The 25,281-nt window shown below is 41.9% G+C and overlaps 1 protein-coding gene across 6 annotated transcripts in view; it reads left to right on the top strand.

The window, feature by feature from the left end:
- Positions 1-25,281, top strand: part of rasal2 (RAS protein activator like 2) — a 70,649-nt gene that overhangs the window by 29,531 nt on the left and 15,837 nt on the right. For 4 of the 6 annotated variants that reach the window (XM_030115716.1, XM_030115715.1, XM_030115714.1 and 1 more), the window contains exons 2-5: positions 1,351-1,478; positions 1,568-1,694; positions 21,641-21,747; positions 25,023-25,135. In XM_030115716.1, coding sequence (XP_029971576.1) covers positions 1,351-1,478; positions 1,568-1,694; positions 21,641-21,747; positions 25,023-25,135 — 475 coding nt within the window. Of the gene's footprint in view, positions 1-1,350; positions 1,479-1,567; positions 1,695-8,140; positions 8,254-18,806; positions 18,892-21,640; positions 21,748-25,022; positions 25,136-25,281 lie in introns of those variants that run through there. The other 2 variants (XM_030115718.1, XM_030115717.1) reach the window with 2 other exon arrangements.

Below are 25,281 nucleotides of genomic sequence, written 5' to 3'. Positions count from 1 at the left end.
TGCTAGGATAGAAGATGAATAAACAGAGGAAGGTGCTCACCCTGAGATCCCTTTGAAATATTCAGATTTTATAGCCACTTTTTCACTTGGGTCCTTGGAAAGAAAGAATAAATAAATAAATAAATAAATGATGCAAAGCCCTCTCATCTTCTCCAACAGAAATATAAATCAGTGTTTTTGCCAAAGCAAAGTTTCATAAGTGTGGAACAGCTGTAGAGTGGTTTGTGGTTTTGACTGGGATTGAGAATACCCCAGATTAAAGTCTAGTTCAGGGACTTCTGTGTGTGTTTGCAGGGTTTTCAGCATGTCAAGCCATTAGACATCTTAGTGTTCGTGGTGAAAGTAGATAAAAGTGGTGTCATCAAAGTTTGAAGAACTTTCAGAACTTTCAGATCTTCAAAGCTTTTGTGATTTATGTGTCAGAGACAGACCAACGAATCGGCTCATGTCAGCTGATCCCACATGTGATGATTGAACACAACAGGCCTGGGTCTGATCTGAAGGATTGGGATTAATTGGTGAGGTTCAATATCGTTAGTGGGACCTGTTAATACATCAAAGTGCTTTTTCTGTGAATTTCCACATTTTACCTACTCAATTTTTTCAGGAACCATCCACACATTCTTTAGTTAAATTAAGATACAGATTGGAGTAAAAGTAATTATTGGGCTTCTTTGAAGAGCAGAACTGTAAAAACTCTGTAGTTCACTCAAAGAACTGAAGTAAACATTATCCCCTAAATGAAATTCTAGGGAATTTAAATAAATTCTATTTATGATTTTTCATTTCTGTTTTGCTGTTGTAGTTTTTGAAATGTAAAAGATGTGATGGCACGGAAGAGATCTTTTAGATAGAGGTTCTTGTAACTTTATGTCTCTGGTCTGATGATAGTTGTTAACTGGAAGGAGCTTCATTTCTGACTTTGACTTTTAGGTTAATAATAATGAAATTTGAGTTGCAGGTTTATTCTCATGGATTATTTTTATGCACATGATCTTTGACTTCTTGGAATGCCACAAATTTTGTAAATACCACTGATTACTCACAGCCGGCAAATGACTGAATTCTTATCCTTTTTTTGCAGTTTTTCTGCCAAGTGTGTGTCATGAATGAGCACACTGAGATGTTATGGGTTGTGAGTGTCTGGTTTTCTCCATATTTGGCTTCAGGAATGTCTCTCTTCAGTGTCCAGCAGCAGTGAGAGCCTCCACTTTCCTTCGTAGCCAAAGTTTAATAAACAGTTTTGGATTAAGCCGCCAGAATGTACTTGGGTGAAGTGTTTCTAAGTGTTTCCGTCAGTTGTTTTGATGTGTTGTATGAAACTCTTTGCTGTGTGTTTTCTGCTCTCAGATGTTAAGGGTCCTCCGGCTCACCGGTTATCCTGCGGTCAGAGTCCGTACACAGACAGTGGCGCCTGGGAGAGGAAGTTCTGCATCCTGACTGACAGCCAGCTCATTCTGCTTAACAAGGATGACGAGGTCTGTCCTGGCTGGAGCTTTCATAGATCGGAATATATTCATCTTTTGACCCACTCTGACGCCTTTTTCTCTCCTCTCCTACCCGTCAGGCTGCAGGTGAGGCTCAGGAAAGCCCCACAGACTCGCAGAAGGGCCGAAGCCTGCGCAGGACCGTCAGCGTTCCCTCCGAGGGACAGTTCCCCGAGTTTCAGGCAGCAGAGGGCGCTGCAGTACTAGGTAAGGAAAACGAAGCAGGGGCCGTTCTTCTAACCATGACAACACACTTGTTTGTGCTGCGAGTTGTTTCCACTGTTAATCCTGGACGGGGAAAATTAGGGCTGAGTAACGTGTCTTTACGCAACAGCTGAAACTCTGTGAGAGGGCTGGTGTGTGTGTGTGTGTGTGCCTGTGTGTGTGTTGCCAAGCCCAGCAGTCATTATCAGGATTAGAGTGGAAACAAAAGGGCGGATGTGATGATATTCAGATCATGGAGGAGGAATTTTGTGGCATGTAGCAGAGCTGCAGCAGTGTGTCTGCGTTTCTGTATTCAGGAGGATGAAGTTATGTTTTTGGCAATAAAGTGAGGTTTGAATGTGATTTTGATGTTTTGTTTTTTTCAGGTAATTTATGTTTTTGTTATTGCTATTGAAATGGATGACTATATCATATAGTTTAAGAAATATTTTTGAGCGCAAATTTTGTAATCTACTATTTATCACCTTTTTTTGGACAAACCTCCTTTTGTTTGATGCTATGAATAGATTTTTAAATTACATCCTGTAGTGTGTAATCTGAAAGCCATAGGTCGGATGCATTGCAGGTGAAAGACTTTTTTTCATCACTGAGTTTCCCTCAGACACGGCAACATGACACAGCAATCACATGTCAGCTGACATGTGAAGATTAAAGCTTTGTTTCACTTGTTGGAAAATCCTGGAGTTTGGGAGAGCTGCATGTCAGTTTTACATGGGATTGAACAGATGTGCATGTTTTCCTGGAATTAAAGAACTGAATCAGTTTTTCCTCTGGGCATGAGGTCGGTGTCACAGTTTGGGACCTGCAGTGGTTGTTTTTTGCCATCTCTGTCTGTGGTTGCTTTAAATTAATAATGTTTTTTTTTTTTTTTCTGTCTGTTTGGTGGGTCACCTGAAAACAACTGTCTTGAGAACTATTAAGCTGAAACTTTCCGTTAGATTTTACAGAAGAAACTGAGCCATGAGTTGATGTTTGTGTTTTCAGGCAGCGGTGAGTCGGTTCTGCTTGTTCAGGTGGATGTTTTCCTCGTCTCTTATCATGAGGTGTCTGGGCACAGCATGTAATTTTGCAGCCCTGTGTGGGAACGTCGCCTCTGACCGGGGAATGTCTGAGGACAAAGCGTCCAGTGTCCATCAGTCCGTCTGAAGGAGCTGCGCTGACCCCGCTGCCCCCTGTGGGACGCCCGGACTCAAGGGATTCCCACCCTCAGCTGCAGGGGTCCAGACCCGGTTTTACATGACTGTGGCATACTCTGCAACCGGAGGAGTCCTTCAGGAAACGACACGACACAACACTGAAAAGCTGAAAGGCTCCGAGTCGGACCCGAGTCCCAACCACGAGGTTATTGATCAGTTATAGGGTCTGATGGAAAAACGTCCTGCTCATTCAGCCACAGAGAAGCTCATTCATTCACTGACCCCCCCTAATCCCCCTCCACACCCCTCCTCACCCGCCACCCACAGGCCGTGGGGGAAGGAGGTTATTTATATGTTAATCTGCCCAGTCTGCCCACACAAACAGGTCTCCGGCAGCCAGTTTGAACTGGGTTCATACTGTGATTATACAGGGTTTGAACTGGGATTAAAGCAAACTGTGTGGGTGGATCTGACTGCATTTAGAGAGGCTTTAGTCTTCATTTATATTGCCTTTTTAACATGCTAGACCAGTTTAATATAGCAGAGATTGTTTCGACTGAATGCCAGTGTGTAACAGATTTATATGCAGTAGGATTGATACTAGATTAGCACTTGGTTTCTACAGTTTGATGTAGATTTTTTTTTTTTTTTGCTTTGTTGATGATGTTCACGTTCGATTTTTAGGAACCGAGCCCGAGAGCGAGGTGGCCTCAACTGAGGCCACCTTGCCTGAGGGCAAGGCCTCTATTGTTCTTCGTCCGTTTCTTTGTTTCTTATTCTCCTTACGCGGCTTCAAACCCCAATTTGACCCCCTAAACATGCACGAAAACTCACCAAATTTGGCAGGCACAACCAGACTGGCGAAAAATTTTATTAAGTGGAAAAATTAACCCCATAACCCAATTGGTTCTCTAGCGCCACCTAGAAACAGTAAAATTAGGACCATTAGGAATGTCGTAGAGAGATCAAACCAATGCTCATGCGTTCATCTCATCGAGATCTAAAAATCTCTCATTGACAATAATGACCTAAATCCAACAGGAAGTCCGGTAGTTCCCTTTCAGTGTAAAATTTGGCAAAAAAAATGACTCCTTAAATTAAACATTACCTTGTCTGAGACCGCTTGTCGTAGAGACGTCAGAGTGGCGTGAAATAATAGAGGACAAGTTTCTCTTCAGACATTGTTAAAAACTTTTTCAGAAGTCTCACAGTGTGGATGCTGTTAACCCTTAAAGTTTGAAGTCTGAAAACCCACTTGAAACACTAAAATGGACACTGCGTCCCGCACGAATGTCGTAGAGAGATCAAATCGATGCTGATGCGTTCGTCTCGCCGAGATCTAAAATTCATCAATTGACAACCTTGTCCTAAATCCAACAGGAAGTCCACAATTTCCTGTAAAGTCAAATGTGCCACAAAACACTTTTCACCCTCAAAACACTAACATGGTTTTTTTTGTCCCTTCACAATGTAGTACAGAGATAAAAAGAAACATTAAGGTGTTCGTCTCGTCGATATCTGCAACTTTCTCACTGACAACCATGACCTAAATCCAACAGGAAGTCCGTTAATATCCACTTTCAATGTCAAATTTTGCTCAAAAATCTTGCCTTCTTCACCAATTAAGGCTTCCCCTGTCAAAACTATAAGTCTGACTGCTCTGAAAACTTTTGGAGTGAAAGACAACTAATTTTGCTTATCAAATGGGGTTTTTTGCTCACTTTGGCCAAAGGGAATGGATTCCCCAGCTGTTTTTTACCAAAGAGAAATTGTGTGTTTCTGCTCTCCCACTCTAACAACATGTGACAATTTTCACCATATATGGGCATGAGAGCTTCTTTCCCTGACCTCAAAGACAGGTCAGGATGGATGGATGGATGGATGGATGGATGCACAGACAGACAATTGGATGTATGGAATCACGCTGCTCTGACATTCACATGGATATATTGGTGTTTGCTAAAGTGGAGCAGACATGACTATAAAAATAAGAGCCTCACACCCCTTCAAAATAAAAGTCACATTTTTGCTAATTATGACATTTTTAACAAAATAAGATAATTTGGGGTTTAACAGTGTTAATGGAAGCATGTGCTAATTTTCCAAAATAAAAGCCCAACAGTTCTTCAAAAGAAAAGTCAGTTTACAACAGAAAATGAGGTCAAGTCATGAAAATGGATGTTTATGGAGTACCAAGGGGTTAGCCGGTGATTATGACAGCATGTACTACCTTTCCAAAATAAAAGCCCCAAATTCCTTCAAAATAAAAGCCCGTTTACAACAGAAATTGAGGTCAAGTCATGAAAATGAATGTTTATGGAGTAGCAAGGTTCCCGATGACCTGGACTTCGGTGCTAACAGTTACATGTTAGTGGATGGGAGATGCTAACATCTACATGTTAGTGGATGGGAGATGCTAACAACTCCATGTTAGTGGGTGAGACATGCTAACAGTTACATGTTAGTGGATGGGAGATGCTAACAGCTACATGTTACTGGATAAAGATGCTAACAACTCCATGTTAGTGGGTGAGATATGCTAACAGCTACATGTTAGTGGATGGGAGATGCTAACAGCTACATGTTACTGGATGGAAGATGCTAACAACTCCATGTTAGTGGGTGACAGATGCTAACAGCTACATGTTAGTGGATGGGAGATGCTAACAACTCCATGTTAGTGGGTGGACATCTGAGTCGCGGACCGGCAGAGGCTCGGTCCCGCCCAATGCCGCTTGTGGCTTTAATTAATTTTAATTTTAATAATGAATTTATTTTGAGTGGTACTGTATGGTTATGCTGTGGTTGGCACTGAAAATAATCAGTCCTTGCTTTACTGATTTGATATCAATTGGTTTATTGCTGAATCTGTAAATGTGATGTGATTCATGACAAAATGACAATTTTTTTCCTCTAGAATAATCCCACATGGTTTAATTCTAGATTAATGTATGAGTTGAACTGAGATGAATTTAACCTATGGATTTATTGCACATTTTTCTCTGGATTTAAATGGAAAACTCTTCATTGTGTTTCAGTTAAATACTCAATCCATACTGAGTCCAGTTTTGTATTCAGACTGAGCCTAATGCTGGGTGTTAGTGCTTTTGTGTTTATATTTATGTATGTTTTTGGGATTTAGGTTTAAGTGTTTTTTCGCAGTAGGCTTTCTCTGGTTTTGGTGAGATTTGAAGTTCTTTGGGAGCTGTATTAATTCTGGATTTCACTTATAGTCTTTTTTCCTGATCTATTTGCTGATGTGGGGCTGAACTTAGTCCAGAGTGTCTTCATGACTTAACCGGCGATCACATGTTTTTATGGTTTCGAATCATAATTACAGCTTGTGCCAACTGTTGATTTGCATTGTTGAGTCTACCTATAGTTGTATTTGCTGTTTCGTGTTTTATTTTGGAATTGTTCACAGTTTATTACCACCTTCACAGTTGCTTTTAGCACTCAGATTATTTCGGTTGGATATTGATTTTAAAATTATTAAGATATGACGTTGAATTTGAGAGGGAATGAATGAGGTTACAGTATTTGAAGTTAAAACTGAGTATATGCAGTGTTTGGTGATATCTGACGTACCCATGACATGAAGACAATCATATGCAGTGCTTAAAATTAGTGTTTGTGAAATTACACCTTCGGTTTTCCCTCCTTTTCGTCTTGATCTGCTCCCATTTCTTTGTCATCACACGGGGAGCGTGAGCTGAAGCAGTGATAGTAGCTGAGAGGTAATTTTAGTCCACTGTTGTCAGAACAGTGTAATTACAATGTTGACTGACTGCTCATTAACTGTCTCAGCTCTGAGACGGCTGCCGCTCTGCAGCACAGCACACCATCCTCGTCTTTCCTCCTCCTCCTCCTCCTCCTCTTGTTCACGTCCCGCTCCGCGCTCAGTTTTTAGTTGCTCGACCTCCAGGTCTAGATGCCAGCAGATGAGAACGCTGATTATAAGAAAGTGATCTGCATGTGAAAGCAGTGGGAGGCCCCGGATGTCTCGCCTCGCCCCGGCATCGGTCTCACCTGTAGGCCATGGCCCTGCGGTGACTGGGAATGCTTAGGTTTTACTGCTTCAATGGAAATATTCAAACCAACAGCAACATGTAAGCAGGTTAATGCCAATCCTCAATCACAGGATTTAATATAGTATCACCTTTACAACTGATTTTTAATGCTCCTAGTGGTCAGATGTGTTTATCTATTCGTGGAATTTATGTTTTGGATGCAACACATTCAACAATAACAGATCACTTAAATTCCACTCAGTCATATTATGATACCTGCTTTGTAGTATCATCATGTCACCAGACTAGGATGAAATGTAACTCGACCCCTGGAGGAAAAACTACGTACCGTACAGCCTTTACTATTTTGATCTTTGTTTAGTTTTTAGCTGGCTGATATTTGGAATTTTCATTACATATGATATATCTGTTCTTTAGATGAATAAAACTCAAACCGTGACTACATCTGACCTTTAGTGAAGTGTTTGTTGGCGTATGTACTTAATCTGGAGGACTGTAAGAAGTAATCTGGGGTGTTGCGGTTCTCTGAAAGTTAAAGATACCTGAAAGTTTATATGTAGTTGTCCCTCAGCGAATGGAGAACAGGAGCAAAAGCTTCAGTCTCAGTGTATGAAATGTAGTTTTGGTCGCCTGTCCTCCTCAGTGGTTTCATAATAAGTTGCTCTGTGGATCTGCAGCATTCCTGTCTGCCCTCCACCACCTGTCAGCCCGCCACAATGAAACCACACATCCTGCAGCAGCCTACCTTTCACAGTTAAAGCCCTGAGGCAGTCAGGAATCCAGCAGTAGATTTCACTAACAGCTGAGTTTGTCTTACTGTTCTTGGGAAAATGAGATCAGTTATTAGACTCATTGAAAGTTCATCCATAAGAAAAATTTATCACCTTCAAAAGCATGGAAATAAAATTTGGGGGCTTTTTATTTGATCTGATAATGATGGAATTTGGCAAAAAAAAAAAAATCAAGAATTAACTATTTCATAATTCCTCCAAAAATAGTTAAAAACTGTTTTGTAGTCCAAAGCAACTTTATTTAAATATTTTGTCTGACAGAATAAAAAAAGAAACTTTTCACTCTCTTTACTAAGTTGGTTCATGATAAATGAATGAGTACTTGCTTTAAGTTTAAAAATATACAAACTAGTGTTATTTACAATAATGATTTCCATGGTTAGCTTTAGATCATATCGATTATCCAGAGTGTTGACGAGCTGTGCTTTGTGCAGGTGCATGCAGGGGTTTTATTGTGAAGGGCTGGCTCGAGCGTGTGTGTGTGGCGTTTGTGTTGACAGAGTGAAACTGCATACACACACACAGACACACACTGAATGCTCGCAGCGGACATGAGGGAGCGTGTTTCAGATGGACTTTTCTGGTGAGTCTCTCTAATTTTTGTTGACTGAGCGGAGCTCCGGAGCTCAGGCGGCGGCTCGCGCCGCGGCTTCAGTCCGCCTCTCCGCTCCCTCTCCGCGGCTTCTCTCGGTCGGGAAGCACGCGTGAAGTTTTCGCGGAGTCTCCGCCCGCAGAAACCCGCAGCTCCTCAGTCCCAGACTGGAGGCTGAGCGCAGGTCAAAACCTGGACTTTTCCGTTACTCGCTTCAGACGGTCGGATGATTTTTTTTTTGTTTTGTTTTTTTTGTCAGCAAACCTGTGGATGGGGATCAGAGGATTAATAATGCAGAACTGCAGCTACACAAGAACCAAACACAAGATCTTCAAGTTTACATCTGTCTGGTGTCACTTTATGGAGAGTTTTCACCAACATTCATGCATTAAAGACAAAACTCAAGAGGAAAATACTGCTTTGTGCAGTTCAATGCTAGATGGATGGATTATCCATTTCCTAAGTAGTTTGACCTGTCTGCACCTGTTGTTAGTTATTGGTGACCAGTCCTACAGGCTGAAGTGATGGCAGGTTTGCAGGACAGAAGAAGAGAAACTGCTGATGGAGGGAAAATCAAAGTCATGAGGGCAAATATGGATGAAATAGCTTATTCCAGACAGCACATTGTTGCATTATAGAAAGCAGGGTTATGTAAGTATCACAATGGATGTAATGATTTGGTTTAACTATTTGGTTTTTGTGTTCAAAGTGAAACTTTATTGTTGAATGCGTTTCATTTTCACCATGATAACAGGAACCCCCTTTTGCTTGTTAAAACATATTTAACTGTTCTGAAACATTGCATCACAACCACTTCCTGTGTGCCTGTCAGATACTGTTACCTGTCAGCCAATTAGCCTTCTGAATTTATAGTGAGTAAGTTCATTCATGGAGTGAAACACTGAGCAGTTCTGTGAGTCCCGCCTCCTCGTCTGATCTGAGATCTTTTCTCAGGTCAGTGTTTGCAGTGAGGAGACTCATTCGGGGAGTTAAAACATGAAGAAAATTTGTGGCTCGATGTGCTCATCACATGGACACACAACGCAGCAGACAGTCTGTTGCGCTCTGCATTGAGCTGAACTTCTCTGTCTCGCTCCCTGTCTGCTTTCAGCCGGTCTGTGAGTCTCATAGTTCTCTGGTGTCTTTCCACTCGCCTCCTTGTGAATCAAATTTCTTCCAGCTCCGTGCACTTGACTGCTCCTCATTCTTAACGGATGCTGTGACAGTTAGCCTAAATTGTGGCGCAGCAGCTGTCCCAGGTCCAGTTATAATTAGATCATTGTGTCCCAAATTTGCTTCAGATTACTGTACTTTCATCTGACGATGATCACAACATAAATCACAGCTCCCCATAAGGACTGTGAATTTTCTTTTCTTTTATCTTGCAGCCAGATTTTTATTACGCTTAGTTGGTTACACTTCGGTAAAGTAATAAAATGTAGCAGCAATCATCATCAGTAATCCTCTGTTGCCTCTGGACCCATCAGGATTGTCAAACCCAGACACAGGAAGGCCGTCACGGTTTGGGAACAATGAACAATCGCATTGCTAGCAAAAACTTCAATGTTTCTGGACTCATTGCAGTTGTTCAGATGTTGCTGTGCTCTAAGTTTATCAAACAGTTTCAAAATATTAAGTTTAGTCATCTGAAATGATGAAAATCTTCCAAAACTGCCCCGCTATCTCTGGTTTTCAGCTGAGTCAGCATCTGTTTCAGTTGAAAGTAATTCTGTTTCTATTACATTTTGACCTTTTAGAAAGCCGTCGCTTCCGGTAAATGTGCAGAGAAGTGATTCATGTTATTGTGGGCCTGTGCAGCTTCAAACTGCGTCCTGATGCTGATGCAGAGAGGGTTCGCCTCCTCGGGCGGCTCTCGCTCTGTATAATTGAGGCTGCGAATGTGATTCCCCTTTCAGTGCGTCTGACGCCGAGGAGCTTAATGAGAGCGGTGTCCTTGTTGCAACATGTTGAGCTGAATCGTTAGGCGGCCGGTTGACAGATTGACCCTGGAGTAGATCCATCCATCCTGGAGGAGGCCGCCCGCCTCTCTGCAGTCACTCTCACTTTCCTGTTTCCAGCTGAATGGCTTCAAGTGATTGAAACACTCGAGACTGCACTTCCAGATACAAAAATGACCTGAAAATACATCTGCTGGTGAACTGTTTCAGCTCTGCATGCAGCCTTCCTGGGTTGCACACTTCTTGCTTTCGGTGAACTGGTTCCCAGTTGAGTGTAAGGGGATCCCATTGCTGCTCCTAATGAATTCAGAGGAATGTGAAGTGATGTGAGAGGAGGCGGTCGCCACACGCAGACCCAACCAGGCTCGGCAAACAAAACTGGTTTCATTATGCGAAATGAAATTCTTTGAATATTTGTTATGAAAGCAGATCTGTGGGACCGTGAGGCTCAGTCGACAACAATAAGTGAGCCATAGACAGTTTAATATTTTAAAAACACTGGTTGACTTTATTTTAGGACATTTAGGAGTCTCTTAGAGAAACATTTTGTTTTTACTTTAGCTGATTTGTCGATGTCAGAATATAGAACAAAAACATTTTATTATTCTGCCTGTGTTGTTCTAATTTTGAATTACTGCAATTTAAGATGTAGTAAACAATGTATTTGCAAGTCATTTAAGATTGGATTATTGCCAACAAATCCCAGTCAACGGCTTTGATTATCAAGTCTGCTTTTTTTGCCCTCTGAGCAGTACTGTTGTTTTTCTGCATAGGTTCCCTCATCAAAAACATTTTACATATAAACCCAATGCTCAGGAATCTTTGTTTCTGACATTTTTTCCATCCTATACTCAGCATTATTAAATGAAGTGTTCTGAACCAAGCTGATGACTTTTCTAAACTGTGTGACTTTGTACACTGCCTCTTTAAATCCTGTTCGACATCGTTTGTAGTCACTCGTATTTGTCTGTGGAGCTTTTTCCACATGAACCATCAATAACATTGTGTCCACAAGAGAAAATCGGGCGCTGAACTTTCATGTTTCAGTTGGATTGACAGAATTGATGCTGTTAGATCAGCGTCAGCAACAACGAACATTGTGTTTTTTTGATGGTTCATGAAAAAAATTTCAGTGTTGATCATCCAAACAGTATAATGCAGGGTCGTACCAACGTCTCAGAATACTCCGTTGTCTCTCTGGTGTTACAGCCTTTATAGCTGTTCAAGAAAAAGGCTTTTATTGAAGAAAAGAAACATAGTTGAATTTGAATTGATAAAGTACGGTACTGGTCAAAAGTTTTAGAACACCTCAGTTTTTCCAGTTTTTTATTGACAGTTATTCAGTTTGTTTCATTGCACTGTGAAAGGAAAGCATAGAGCTTTCAGGCTAGTTTGAGTTCAAAAAAGAAATCACTGAATCTCTTTATTAACCAAATTCCACCCTTAAAGTGACACTAAGGAACTTTTCAACCTTAATAAATCATTTTAATATCTTTTGTGATGATACATCGACTTACAACTAGCTGAATGACCCCTCTGTCACGGCCTGAGGGCGTCAGTATTGCTTTCACTTGGACTAAGCAACTGTGGGGAGGGTGGTAGGAACCCTGCACACTAAAAAACTCCAAATGTGCGGACTGTTTTACCGCATGCGTCACATCATGATATAACATTGTTTAGCCATCATTAGATTCATTACTTCGTTGCTATCAATCCTTCTCACAGCCACTGGAAACAAATGTAGGCGAGTTCAGTCCGACAGCATGCCACCGGGAGCAGCATTTTACTACCCCACGCGCTAGGCCTCATGGGAACTGTAGTATTCGGTCAGGCAAAACACTACCGCTTTTGTCCACTGGCGCCGCCAAAATCAACCAAAACTGAAAGTTCCTTAGTGTTGCTTTAAGCTTGGACTCATCCAAGAAGCGACCTTTTTTCAGATAGAACAGCTGAACACACCAGTGGCTTTCTTTCTATAATGGTAATAAATTTTTCTTCTCAAAGTTTTTCCCAACTCTGCTGCAGAAGTTCCCATAAAGGCATTTTCTGTCATGTTCTTTCCAAATCAGCTCCATAGGGTTCAAGTCTGGAGACTGTGCTGGACACGCCATGTTTTCAGGTTGCTTTCTTGCTCTTTGTTTCTTAATTCTGGCTGATGTACAGACATTCTGTGTAAACCACCAAAGATTTTAGCCTTCAGTGTTGTTGTGTTGTGGCTTTTGGTCTGTCAGACGTTTTCAGCATGCCCTTTGGTGGTGAAGGAAACTGCACTCTCTGACACCTTGACATTCTCTGAATTTCTCTTAAAAAACAAAAAAACAAAAACTACTTTAAGTATTATGATGGTCTGTCTCTGTTCCGTTGATTGTTGCATTTTCTCACCATTACAGCAGTACACTTAAATATTGTTCAGCTGATGCTCACAAGGGTTTGGTACCCTCAGCGTGGTTCAACACTTTCTTTCTTTATGCAGACAGAGGGGCTTGTAAGTAATCCAGAATAGTTGTGACACCTGGAAGATTTAGTAGCACCACGTTTCAAGACTTGATTATCCTCCACTGCTGCAGAACAGCTTCAAATTCTGAAATGTACATTATTTCCAGTTTTCAGTAACCTTCCCTATTTAACCTCTGGCAGTTCAGCACTTACCTTTGTGCCACTTGAAGCTATTTATTGGACTTGAACAATTGAATTGCAATAAATAACTGGAAAAGTCATTGTGTTGTAAAACTTGTGACCGCTCTGAGGGTATCCCAATATTGTTTAGAGTTTAGAAAACCAGGCATAATCATCAGCTTCAAGAATAAAGGAATTTCAAAAGCTTTATTCACAAATGACTGAATTGCCTTGAGCTGTGTTTCTGCCACGAGTTCTTTTCAATGACTTTATAATGTGAATATTCATCTGCAAAAAAAGAAAAAAAGGATCCCCAGAAGCATTCTGTGAAATCTCCACTTCTGTCTCTTTGTGTGGAGTAAAAGAAGGAAAATATTTTCACTGGGTGATGACTTATTAAGCTTTTCGAGAGTCAATCTCAATGATTTCCTCTTTTCCAATATTTCTTCTGAATCTGCGTCGCTATTTGTGCACTCATTGAAACTATTTGCAGCATATCTTAACATTTTTGGCCGTTAATCCATAACAATATTTAATATCTGAAGGATTTGGAGATTCAGCCAGAACTTGGTCAATGGAAGCTTCTTGACAGTAAAAATAATTAGATTTCAGGCTTCATAATTCAGCACATCGACTATTCTATTCTTTGATTTGTGATCTTGTCCTCCATCGTCCTGGTTCTTATTTCCTATGAGCTTGAACGTATCAGGCTGTAGCGGTTAAAAAGTCTCTCTAACGGATTGTAAGTTCGAAGACAATGAGCTTGAACAGTTAATGTAATCACTGTGATTACAGCTTTACAAAGTGGAGCTGTTTCCCCCCAGCGTTGTGTGGCATCAATAAGATTTAATGAGATGAGAAATAATGGAGAAACAGGAGAATAATTAGGAAGTTGCTACATTCATTTATCTTCTATACTGCCTTTTCCAACTTAAGGTTACAGGATGCTGGTGCCGATCCCAGACTACGAATAAAGGCAGGGGATGACAGATCACCTACTTCACAGGGCAAACACACAGAGAGGCAAACAGTTCTTCACACGCCTATGTTTGCAATGTAGAGTGAGCACTTGACCTCAAACCCATGTTTATGAACTGTGGAAGAGTTTAAGTGTGGAGTACAAGGAGAAAACAATCGTATGCTCAGGGAGAAAATGAGTCGAGTGTGAAAAGCTTTGAAAACTGTTTCTATGTCATATGTTTCTATTTGAGGCAGAATTACACTGGCACGTGAGTTTTATCTGTAAAAACAATAGAAGACTCTAGCCCGCTGTTTTTTTTTTTTGTGTGTGTTCTGTTCAGTTCCAAATCAAAAATTACAAAATGTACCACTATATGAAACAAGGAAAAGTAGATCTTAACAGGTTTAGTACGCCGGAAGTAGAGAATATCTTCAGATTTCTTCTGGGAAATTTGCCAAAGTTACTGATCAGTTTTTTTTTTTTTTTTTTTAAGGTGCTGATTTATTTACTGCCATATAAAACAAGGCAATGTAGCACCTCTAAACTGTTTTAAAAAGCTGGAAACAGAAAATGTGCTAATTTTTTCCAGCTGGAAAATCACCAAAATGAGTAATCAGTTTTCAAAATAGCTGCAGGCTCTTTTTCTGTCAGAGGATGTCTGGCTGTCGGGGAGCCGGAGCTCCACCCTTTCAGCTGACACAAAGGTTTCATTGAGCCGCAGACTGTATCCTGTGTGTCAGGTGTGTCAACTCCCGAATCAATGAACCGGAGTTCAACACGGGTCGGTCGCCAGCATTCCCAGAATTCCTCCCGCCGCTGTCTGATGACATCACACCCTCTCATTCATCCTCATTCAGCGCACAGCTTTCAGCGCCGTGGCAGAGCTCCGCCCACACCCCGGGGTCAAAGGTCTTCACCAGGCAGTTAGTGATGTGTTCTGGGAAGGCTGGAGAAGTGAGGCTTGTCACAGAGGTTATACTGCAAGGTGAACATTCGTTAAGTAACAGTAATGTTCTTCCTGTGATCCTCTCGTGTGAGCAGATGGAGTCTATCGTCAGGTATTGACGACTACAATCAGTCCCACTCAAGGAGTTGTTGGTTGTAAGAAGAGCGATGCTCACATCTGTTCACTGAAAAAACAGTTGAAATGTTAATGGAGAAAATACATTGAACAGAAAAGTTGCTTTATTCATTTCAAAGCATTATAACACAAGAGATGATCGGATTTGCCTTCTGCTTGGACAGAACAGTTCTCATAGTGATAGAAGGGAAAACTAAGAGATTCATGGAAAGAGCCTGTAGTTATCAGTGAGTTTCAACTAATGAGTTGACTGAAGTACAGTTTGCACATTTTGTTCTCAAAAAAAAGCTCTGTCTGTGCTGTTCAATTAAAAAAAAAAAGTGTGATCATTGGGGTTTTGAGTTGCTTGTGTAGATACCACAATAATCTTGTGACTGCATTGAGCCCAGCACAAAGCTTTATTGTGTTAGGAAGGAAAGTGTTGTTGCATTATCTGTATCAAGATACTTTCCAATCCCAACATATTTTGATCCAGGTATGAAAATTCAACAGGCCTGTAAAGAGCAGTTTTCTCTCTTTATCCAGATCTGAAGAAACAGCCTAGGAATCACAGGACTCAGTTATTTAGAATATGGATTAAATCGAAAAGGTGGTTTGAAATAATAATTTAAAAATCTATTTTAAAAGCACAGCCAACATGAACAAAAAGCCCAACCAACAAAACAGCAACAAGCCAGATGTGAGCAGACAGATGTTCTACTGCAGCTCAGAGGTTCATCGGTCTCTGACATGATTATAAGTCAAGTTCCCGAAGAAAAAAAAAAAAAATCATCCGCGCTACCGTTTGTGAGGTTTGTCTTTTCTTCTTTTGAATTACAAGACTTTCTGTATGGAAACAGTGGTTCAGCTCTCAGAACACTGACAACCAGGCTGACGGATGAATTTCTGCGACACCTGATAACATCCTCTCTGCTCGTCTCCGAGCTCGGCCTCGCTCTGCTCTCCGGATTATTTTTAGCCGCGTTTTCCCACGAGTGTTTCCGGGAAGCTCGATAACTACAAATCGACACGCGAGTCCCTTTCACCCAGAAGACCTCGTGGCTGCTGGAGGGAGGCTTGAAAACGTGGCTCCACTCCTGGTCTGAAAACTAATACCTGGAGTCTCTCCAGCAGACTCGGCTCAGTGAGAGAAACCGGTCCAGAGACGCTGGGTGTTAAATCCCAGCCAGCTGGAGCAGAGACACAGCACACGTCCTGAAGAGAAGACGCACCGGTTGTACCTGTGAGAATGGACAGTTTAGTCCAACGCGAGAGCTGGAGTGTGTGTTTCATGTCCAGCCAGTCTGTGAAGGTCACGGTGTCACTGTCAGCCCAGACTGTGGTGAACACCCCCGAGAAATTGATTGAGCCAAACTCTTCTAATCAATATCTCGTTAGCATCAGACAGAAGAGGAGGAGGAGGAAGAGGAGGAGGAGGAGGATTTTGAAAGCTTGAGTGGATTGATGATCAAAGAACAGATGGTTGTTGGTTTGATCTCCAGACTGCTCAGAGGACTCACTGATTGATTACATCAGTTGTTTCGTTATTGTATGTGTTAATGGTGCATGATTATGCAATGAATGAGAAGAGTAATTATTTGCTTCAACAAAAAGATCCCAAATATTTAAGAATATTTATCAGTTTAGTTTTTATTGGAAAAAAATAAAATGATTAACCTGATACAATACTTTTACACTTTTGCAACACCTCATCAAAGTATTTCGTTTGTTTTCAAAGTGAAACTTAAAATAAGAGTCTTTCACTTGCTGGATTTCATATTAAACATGTGGTAACTTCACATATGATTCAGCAACTAATGTGGCGTCTGTGTCTAAAATCTTTTGTTTAAACCATGTCAAATATGTTTAGTACATTCTACAAATGACTTCCTTGCACAGTTTACAGTGTGAATGTGGAGGAGTGAAACCCTGTTGAACTGCTGCATGAACACCGTGCTGTCAGTGAGTGCTTTGGGATTGGAGATGGCCTTGTTGACAGAGTAAAAATTATGACATGAAGTTGCAAGATTCGTGGCATGTCGGTATTTGAAAAGATGTTTTTGAACAACCCCCAAGTTAAGAAGTCATCACTTTCTGTTCTTGAGATACATGTATATTTATTATTTTAAACAGATTTTTGGATGATTCGCTCCTCAGCTGTTTGTTGGACCATAGCCACGAGGTGACTGTAATCACAGCCTCAAAACAGTAATCTATTGTAAACTCAAATGAATGAATCTGAAAACTGAATATAATATTGTTGTTTAAAGGTAAACCAATAGGAAGTGCATTTCATTTCTTATTGTGCATATATCCTCTGTTAATTGACATGAAGAAACCACGCACAAATAAACGCTTATTTTCTTATTCTGAAACAATTACACTTGATTACTCATTTGCATTCCTTTTCAGAAGCTCTAAATACACAATATAGATGTGAACTTTCCTCCAGCTGCTGTCACTGTTATGACCCTCTTCAGGCTTTCTTCCTTAATCTTTCTTTAAAGCTCTTGTCTTTGTAATTCGTTCTGCCCTTCTCAGTGCTGTCATAAACAAAGACACTTGCGTTGTGGATGATTTCAGTGTGACGTTCAAATGACTTCTCATCCTGACTTATTGTTATACTCTTCTTTGATATTTAAATATCATAAACATCCAGCCTGTTGTGAAGAAAAGAAATACCGGTGTTGCTTTTCTATGGAGAAAAACTTATCATCTAGAAAGGCAAGTTAACAGAGAATCAATCACAAACAGGACAACATAATGATAACCACTGCAACACTGTGCTGTAATTTTCACCCGGCAGAGATGATGTGGTTTTTATAGAAACCAAGACATCAGCCTTTTTACTGAAGAGGGATCTTTTTTTTTTTCTACATTGATTAAGAATATATGACTGCTACAGTTTTGTTTTTCTGCAAGAATATTCAACACTGTAATAAGAGGCTGTTGATTGAATATATAAGACATTTAGTGTCGCTGTTACAGGTCACGGATGACATTGCTGTACTGATTTAAAAAAAAAAAATCATCTTTGCCTGCAGTGCTGATGCTGTAATATCAGTTGTAATATCACACACACACACACACACATGTTTGTACAGCTATATGTTGTGAGGACATTCATTGACATAATGCATTTCCTAGCCCCTTACCCTAACCCTAACCATCAAAACTGAATGCCTAACCCTAACCCATACCCTAAACCTGACCTAAACCTAATTGTAACTCTAAACCAAAAATGAAGTCTTAACCCTCAAAAAGGCCAAAAAAGGTGTGTCAAATAGTGAGGACCGGCAAAAATGTCCTCACTTTCCAACAATTGTCCTCACTTGTAAGGTTAAAAACCCAATGTCCTCACAAAAGGTCCTCACAACATATAGCTGTACAAGTACACACACACACACACACACACACACACACACACACACACACACACACACACACAGAGCCACAGTTAATAGCTGAAGCCCCCTGAGTTGTGTCCCACATCAGTCGGCTGAAGGGAAACTTATTTAGTAATTATCCTCAGTGTGCAGAGATAAACGCCGCTCTGGAGGAGAAGAAGCAGAAGAAGAGAAAGAGAGAGGCTGAGTGAGGCGACTACTGTGCTGCTGCAGGGAGAGAGAGGAGAGGAGCGTCTGCAGAGCACGGGAAGACACAGAGAGGAGAGAGGCACAGTGCAGTCGGAGGATTGATTGAATAAATGCGGTAAAACCTCAGCGCTGAGAGAGAGAGAGAGAGAGGGAGAGAGAGAGAGAGAGAAGGGGTTAGAATTACTGCTGAACAGAGAGAGGTAGAGATGGGAGAGGTGGGACCGTGAAGGAGAAGGATGCGGTGCTGAGGAGAGAGGGGCAGGTTGGCCGGAGGAGGAGGAGGAGGAGGAGGAGGGGGAGAAAGATGTTCATGGGACGAAGACGGACGTTTGCTGCTTAACCTCATTGGCTGACAGGTGGCGGCTGCTCCGGCCAATCCCGTCTGACTGTGTGTGTGTGTGTCCTCTCCTCAGATGATGGGGAACAGCTGCGATAGAGGTACCATCTCCCTCTCTCTCTCTCTCTCTCCCTCTCTCTCTCTCTCTTTCTCTCTCCTTCAGTATGTTTCTGTCCATGTCATGTGACCGACCCGTCATACTTTGCCGTCCGCTGCATGTTGCCTCAACTTTGTATCGGCGGTGATAAAAACCGAGCGGTGTGGTGATGGCAGTGCCTGTCATTGCTGCTCTCCTTCCATCATTGAGGGGTGTGTGTTTAGGGGGGAGGATGGGGAGGGAGGATGCATGAAAGTTTGGCCCTGGCTTCCTCACAGTGCCGCGTGCATGCAGCGAGCATCCTCCTGCAGCTGGAACTTGATCCGGCTCTTTGGGGGGAAGCCGGTAAACGCTGACTGCTGCTGCATGTTGCGTTCACTGTGGCTCGGTCATTACTGTGTTGCTGATCGCTGCCCTGTTGCAGGAGGGTTATACGTTATGTGTTCCCATGGCATGTTGCTGTCATGTCGTTGCCACATGGTGCGTCTTCCTCAAGCAGCACAGCTGATTGAGGACTCACTGCAGGTCTTGAAAAGTCTTACAAAGCAAAGACAGATGGAATTTGTGTTTTAGGTGGTCTTCTCAAGTCCGAACTTGGCTTAGTGTGGATTCACCATGAGACGTTGCATTGCTGGAAACATTTAAGTGTTGCTGGTTTGTCTGCTTTAGAGTTGTTTTTAGTGTTGCTATAGTTGCCCACTGTTGCTAATTATCCTCTACTGACTTGTCAGTAACGTCCGAGCAGCAGTCACATCCAGAACTTAACTGCAGTGACCTCGGATGACTTCGCTGCTGAGTTCACTGCAGAGGAGGAAAAGGAGCCTGAACTGAGCGTTAAAGTCAAAGACCTGCAGACTGAGTGACTGACAGACGTTTAGTTTCTGAGCCACGAACACGAGAGTCTGCATCTTTTAGATGTTTTTGGCTGTTTTGATCCTTCAGTCCCTGTATGAACTTTTAAAGAAGAAACTATTCCTTCACAACTGAACAGTTCCTTTAATCAAAGTTGATTAGAGTAAATTCCAACCTCATCTGAGAAAACAAAGATGTGCTAAGTACTGTGCTGTGAAGCATCTTTATTATTATTCCTTTTCTCCTTTTTAGATATTTTTCTTATAAAGAGAAATAGCTTCCTCTTAAATGTATATCATGCACATACCCCCCCAAAGAAAAAGCGTTCTTCTCAACTACTATAAGATTGTGTAGTGTTTCTCTCCCGTCCATTTGTCTATTTCAGTAATTTGAACAGTATGTTGCTGCATTTATTATTTATCTATCAGTCTGCAACAGCCGTCTGCCACCTCCTTTTTCTCGTGGTCCAGCAGTAGACCACACACATGAAAGGCCATGAAACATCGCTCTGAAAAGATACATTAATTCATGGAATGCTTCATAATTGTATTGCTGGAAGGCCCGTAGTTTCTGGTGATGTGCAGATTCATGAGCAGCATTTCAAATTTCTTATATGAGTCAGCAAAAATTAAAGTTCCCACATCTGAGATGTTTGACTTCAGTTTTCAGCAAACTTTAAAAGTAGTGACTTATTGTACTTTGTCAATTATTAATTTTAATATTTGCTGCTTTAAAAGACATCTGTTTTTCAAACCCCTGCTTATCAAGGTAGTGCAAATTACTGGATGGTCACAATAAAAATATTCAGTTGGGAGGATTCAGCTGATTTCATTTGTACTGAAAGCAAAGAACTGGATCAGCAGAAGTATTACATGTAGAAGAGGAAGGTGACTGTCGTTTGACGGCTGCAAGAGGACATTCGAGCCGCACAGATCAGTGTTGGAGCTGTTTCTTTTTTTTCTAGTTTATTCTGTTCTAAATTGACTTTGTATTGGGTTTTTTTTCCTATCAGCTAGTTTCTCTATCCATCCACCTTCCATCCATTTTTATCTGACTGAGGATTGTGGGATCCAGGAGCAGATATTTGGTGACTTGGGTGAAAAGCACTGGACAAACTGGACACATCGTCAGTCCAACATAGGACAAACAGACATAAGGAAACTCTAACAATGACCTTCGGGCAATTTAGAGTCGGTAATTACCTTCAAATGCAGATTTTTGGAGAACATGCAAATCTCATACAGAAACCCTCAGTGAGATTTTCAAATGTGACGCATGTTAAATGAAATGTTTACCTTATGTCCTTTTTTTTATGTTGGCACTTAGCAGATTTTCAGACACCTAGTGAGTCTTTAGTCCATAGGAAAGCTAATTTATGCTACACTGTGTGCTCTTAAAGCCAAGGGTGACTTACATGGCTAGTTGAGCAGAGGGCTGCTGCTGCTGCACAAAAAAGCTTTAAGCTATCAACATACTTCATTCAACACAAACTTTGAATTTAGCCTGAGTGTGAAGGGAAAATGTATGTAATGCACAATATTATGTGTTTTATAGGTTTCATATGAAATTATAGGAGATACACCAACAAAGTTCTCTTGCTGTTTGCCATTCATGTCCATGATTTACAACTATCTTTAAACGTGGTCCAGCTGCAGTAACCACCACAGTGTCCTCCAATCAGATGTCCTCCGCCTCCTCCACCATGTCTGAAAATCATCAGTCGTCCTCCGTCGTCCCGCTCAAGCTGAGGCTGTGCTTTCTGATGATGGTGAAGTTAAAAAGGAGAAAAAAAGTTTTGTGGTTATTTTAACTCTCTTCTCTCTCTCTCTCTCTCTCTCTCTCTCTCTATCTCCCTCTGCCTCTCCCTCTGTCTCTCTCTCTCGCTCTCTGTCTCTCTGCAGAAGTGTCTTCGGAGCGTTCTCCGAGGAGGAGGAGTATTTCTGGCCTCGGGAGTTCAGAGAAGAGCGTTACAGTCGACAATCCAAACTCGTCTCCCTTCAAAGTGCCGGTGAGTAACAATTGCTTACCTCTGACCTCTGCTGCTTCGGAAACAGAAATTGGAATTATCTGTCTTTTTTTATAAAATACAGAAAACAAATGATAATGGAATTTATAGCTAAAAAAAAGTTGACACGGTCCCCTCCTATTTTTAATTTGTACAGATTCTGTGCTGTCATTTTATAGTTGATATCTTTACCGAGCGCTCCAGAATCAATGCTGCTTTCCTTCATGAGGATGCTGACCCACCTTGAGCCACCTCACCTGAAGCAGTTGTTTCTCCTGCTAATACAGCATGGCACCATATATTTCATGGTGCCAACATAAGGACTGGGTTTACTCTGAATTAGTTAAACTGAGTTAAAACAATCCTCCATCTATATAACCTGTCATGGGTTTCTCTCCATCTGTCTACGTGAGTAAAAGCAGCAGCACTCGTAATGTCTGTAACCTGATTAACACATTCAGAGCTCTGCTCAAGTGTACCTGAGGGATTACTGCAGGTAATCAGAGTACCTCCATGTCTCAAAAGCGAAGGAGCCTGAGCTCGGCTATTTTTGGCTGACAGACAGATGAAGCACGGATCTGAAATCATTTCATCTTCAGCTGTCAGGAGCCCAAACACGCCTGTGTGAAGTGTGAGGGTGGATATTTAGAAGCTTTCAGAGGTCAAACATCTGCAGCATGAAGGGACTGGTGTGATGGGAGGGAATCAAATAAAACAAAAAAACAGTTGGAATAGGTTCATTCAGAGGTTTTGTTGTGATCAGAGTACTACATTCAGTTCAGTTTAAATCAGCTGAGTGTTTAGCGGATTAGCTGCGTCAGGTCGATAGTTAAAGTGAAGTTTGATGAATTCCTGTACAAGTTTTTAAAACTCTTCAGAAGACTTTGTGAAGTTAAGTCCTGACCTGGTTCGGCTTACAGTGTTGGAGAACGAGTCCAATTAAAATGTCTTGTCTCTCATTTCTGAGTCAAAGCCATCCTCAGTCTGTGACAAGTTGAGTTTCGATATGTCTTCTTTGGCACTAAATTTGCGTTTCTGTTTTGACTCTATTCTTCAGTTTCTCTTGTTTTTGTCCGACTTGTTGTCGCTGCTGAGCTGCTGTCGTCAAGAGCAGTGTGAAGCAGAGTTGTACCGTTGTGCAGAGAGTCACTGCTGAAGCGTCACAGACAGCTCTCAGGTCGTCGTCTGAGGAAAAGTATTTTTAGTTTCAGCCAGATGTCTTTGCAGCGATTCTTCTTACTGTGAATTCAACCGGAGGGCATGTTGGGAGTTCAGTTAAAGTAGCAACAGGAACTCAAAATCACCCAGTTGTCTATCATCCGTTCACATCTACAAACACTCCACTAAATTACTGATCGCTCTGTCCCCTAATCCACGGAGACCAGTAATGATCAATGATCAATCAATAGCTGTAATCGGCTCGTTCAGTCGGAGCACAGAGTCATCAGCTTAATGACACATCCGGCCTGCAGGGATATTTTGGACATGTTCGAAGTGTTCCTCCCTCTGTGCAGTCAGTCTCTGGCAGGACGGATCTTTATTCTGGTGCATTAATGGGAGCCAATGAGCCTGAGGGGAGTTTGTGGGGGAGGGCAGGAGGGTGAGAAGGAGGAGGAAGAGGAGGAGGAGGGAGAAGGAGATGTGTTTGAGGATATTATTATCCCAGGAAATGAGGCCGCTCACTTGTGCGGCTCTGCGAGGGGCTTTTTGTTGTGACAGAGGACTCTGGGACTTGAAATGTTTGATCAGTTTGATCAATATCAGCTGAGTCAGGAGACTGAGCCTTGTATGATGAGCTCTGCGCCGGAAGGAGAGTGTGTGTGGTCAGAGATAACGGGCTGATGAGGATGGAAGAGTTGAAACCTGGTGACCCAGGTCAGCGTTCAACCTGAGGGAGCTGCTGTGCTCACATAGCTCCACCCCATTGGAGATGCAATTATTCGCTTCATGCTCAAACATAAGATTAATTTTTATACTCCTAACAGCAGAAACCAGAGGTAACCTGTTGGATGCTGTTGGTAGACAGCTGACTGAGCCGGTCACACCGTCAGGTGTGCGCAGTGAACGGTGACTCGGCGGTCAACCTGAGGACGATCGGCCGGCTGCAGGAGCTCTCTGCTGCGGCTAACAAGCCGTTCAGAACAGGAGCGCTGTGTGAGGAGCAATTGAGCCGGAGCACGAGAACGACAATAACTGCAGGGCAGGAGGTCTGTGCGAGGAATAAACGGAGGACACAGCAGACTGTAGACTGGATGTAAAGAGGAAACATCTGAGAGCGTTATTGACTTCGCACTGTCTAGATTGTGTGTGTGTGTGTGTTTGTCCATACATCTGTACCTCGTTACTGGCTTGTTTAATGGTAGCCATTTCAAATAAATATCTGAAAAAACACGTGATTAAAGAATACAATTTGAAGTACATTGTTTCTAAAACAAGATTCGTTCGTTAAAACATTTTTTTTCCAAATATGATCCATGCAAAGGGGAAGTGGCCTGATAAGCAAAGTCAACTTATGTCTGCGTCAATCACAGTACTGACTGAGATCAGCTCAGTGCGCCAGCGCTGCGTCTTGAAGTAGTTGTTGTGACGTGACTTTTGTTCTTTGATTGGCAGATGGAAAAATCTGGGTTAAAACAAGAAACGGCAAACTTTTTTGCTGCATAAAATTTGCATTTTGGATGAAAGTGCTCGAAACAGAAAAAAGACAAACAAATACAGAGACGGACCAAAAAACTCACTGTGTCACAAGCTTTCTGCTCCTGCAGAACATTAAAATCATGGTAGTTTTTTATTTTTTAGTTATGCTCAGATTGTTTGTATTATTAACACCAAAAATCTGGAGCATTGTTATATTTTTCTTCCATAACCAAATTCTACATTTACAAACCCCTGGTTTCTTGCAGTAACAATGGGTCTGACCGCAGCAGCGTTGTTTTTCATAATCATCATAGTAGTTTTCTTTTCTGTGCTGAAACCAGTTCAGGAAATGGCCTTTGCTGAACCCTCGACAGCGAGAAACAACACTTTAATATAGCGGAGTGTGAAGCTGTGCACCGCAGAGGGACACAAAGTCGGTTTCAGGTCTCTGTGCAGAAGTTATTTTCCTCCGTCGGTCTGCTGACATCAGGCTTCCGAGGACACGAGGACGTCTCCTCCACCTCCACCTTTTTCCTCTCAGCCAAGCTGAAGAGAGAGCAAAAAGCCGACATTCCTCAGCTCTTCACCCAACCTGGATATCCTGGTTTTGAACTGTGTGCCTCACTCTGTTCTCCTCTCAGGGGTTCTTCAGCAAACGGCTCAAAGGCTCCATCAAGAGGACAAAGAGTCAAACCAAACTCGACAGAAACACCAGCTTCAGACTCCCCTCGCTCCGGCCTCCTGATGCCGACAGGTAATCATTCACCCTCTGATACTTTCTACTTTCTGAAGGTCTTTATTAAACTACTACAGTGGGTGTAGCCCGTGCGCATTAATCTGTACATCACCGACCAGGGATCCTGCAGCTCCCGACACCAGCAGCAGAACATTTTCATCATA

The sequence above is a fragment of the Salarias fasciatus genome, chromosome 18, assembly GCF_902148845.1.
Source record: "Salarias fasciatus chromosome 18, fSalaFa1.1, whole genome shotgun sequence".
Classification (NCBI taxonomy): Eukaryota; Metazoa; Chordata; class Actinopteri; order Blenniiformes; family Blenniidae; genus Salarias; species Salarias fasciatus.
The sequence above is the reverse complement of the archived record's forward strand: the minus strand, read 5'-3'. Positions and strand labels throughout refer to the sequence as shown.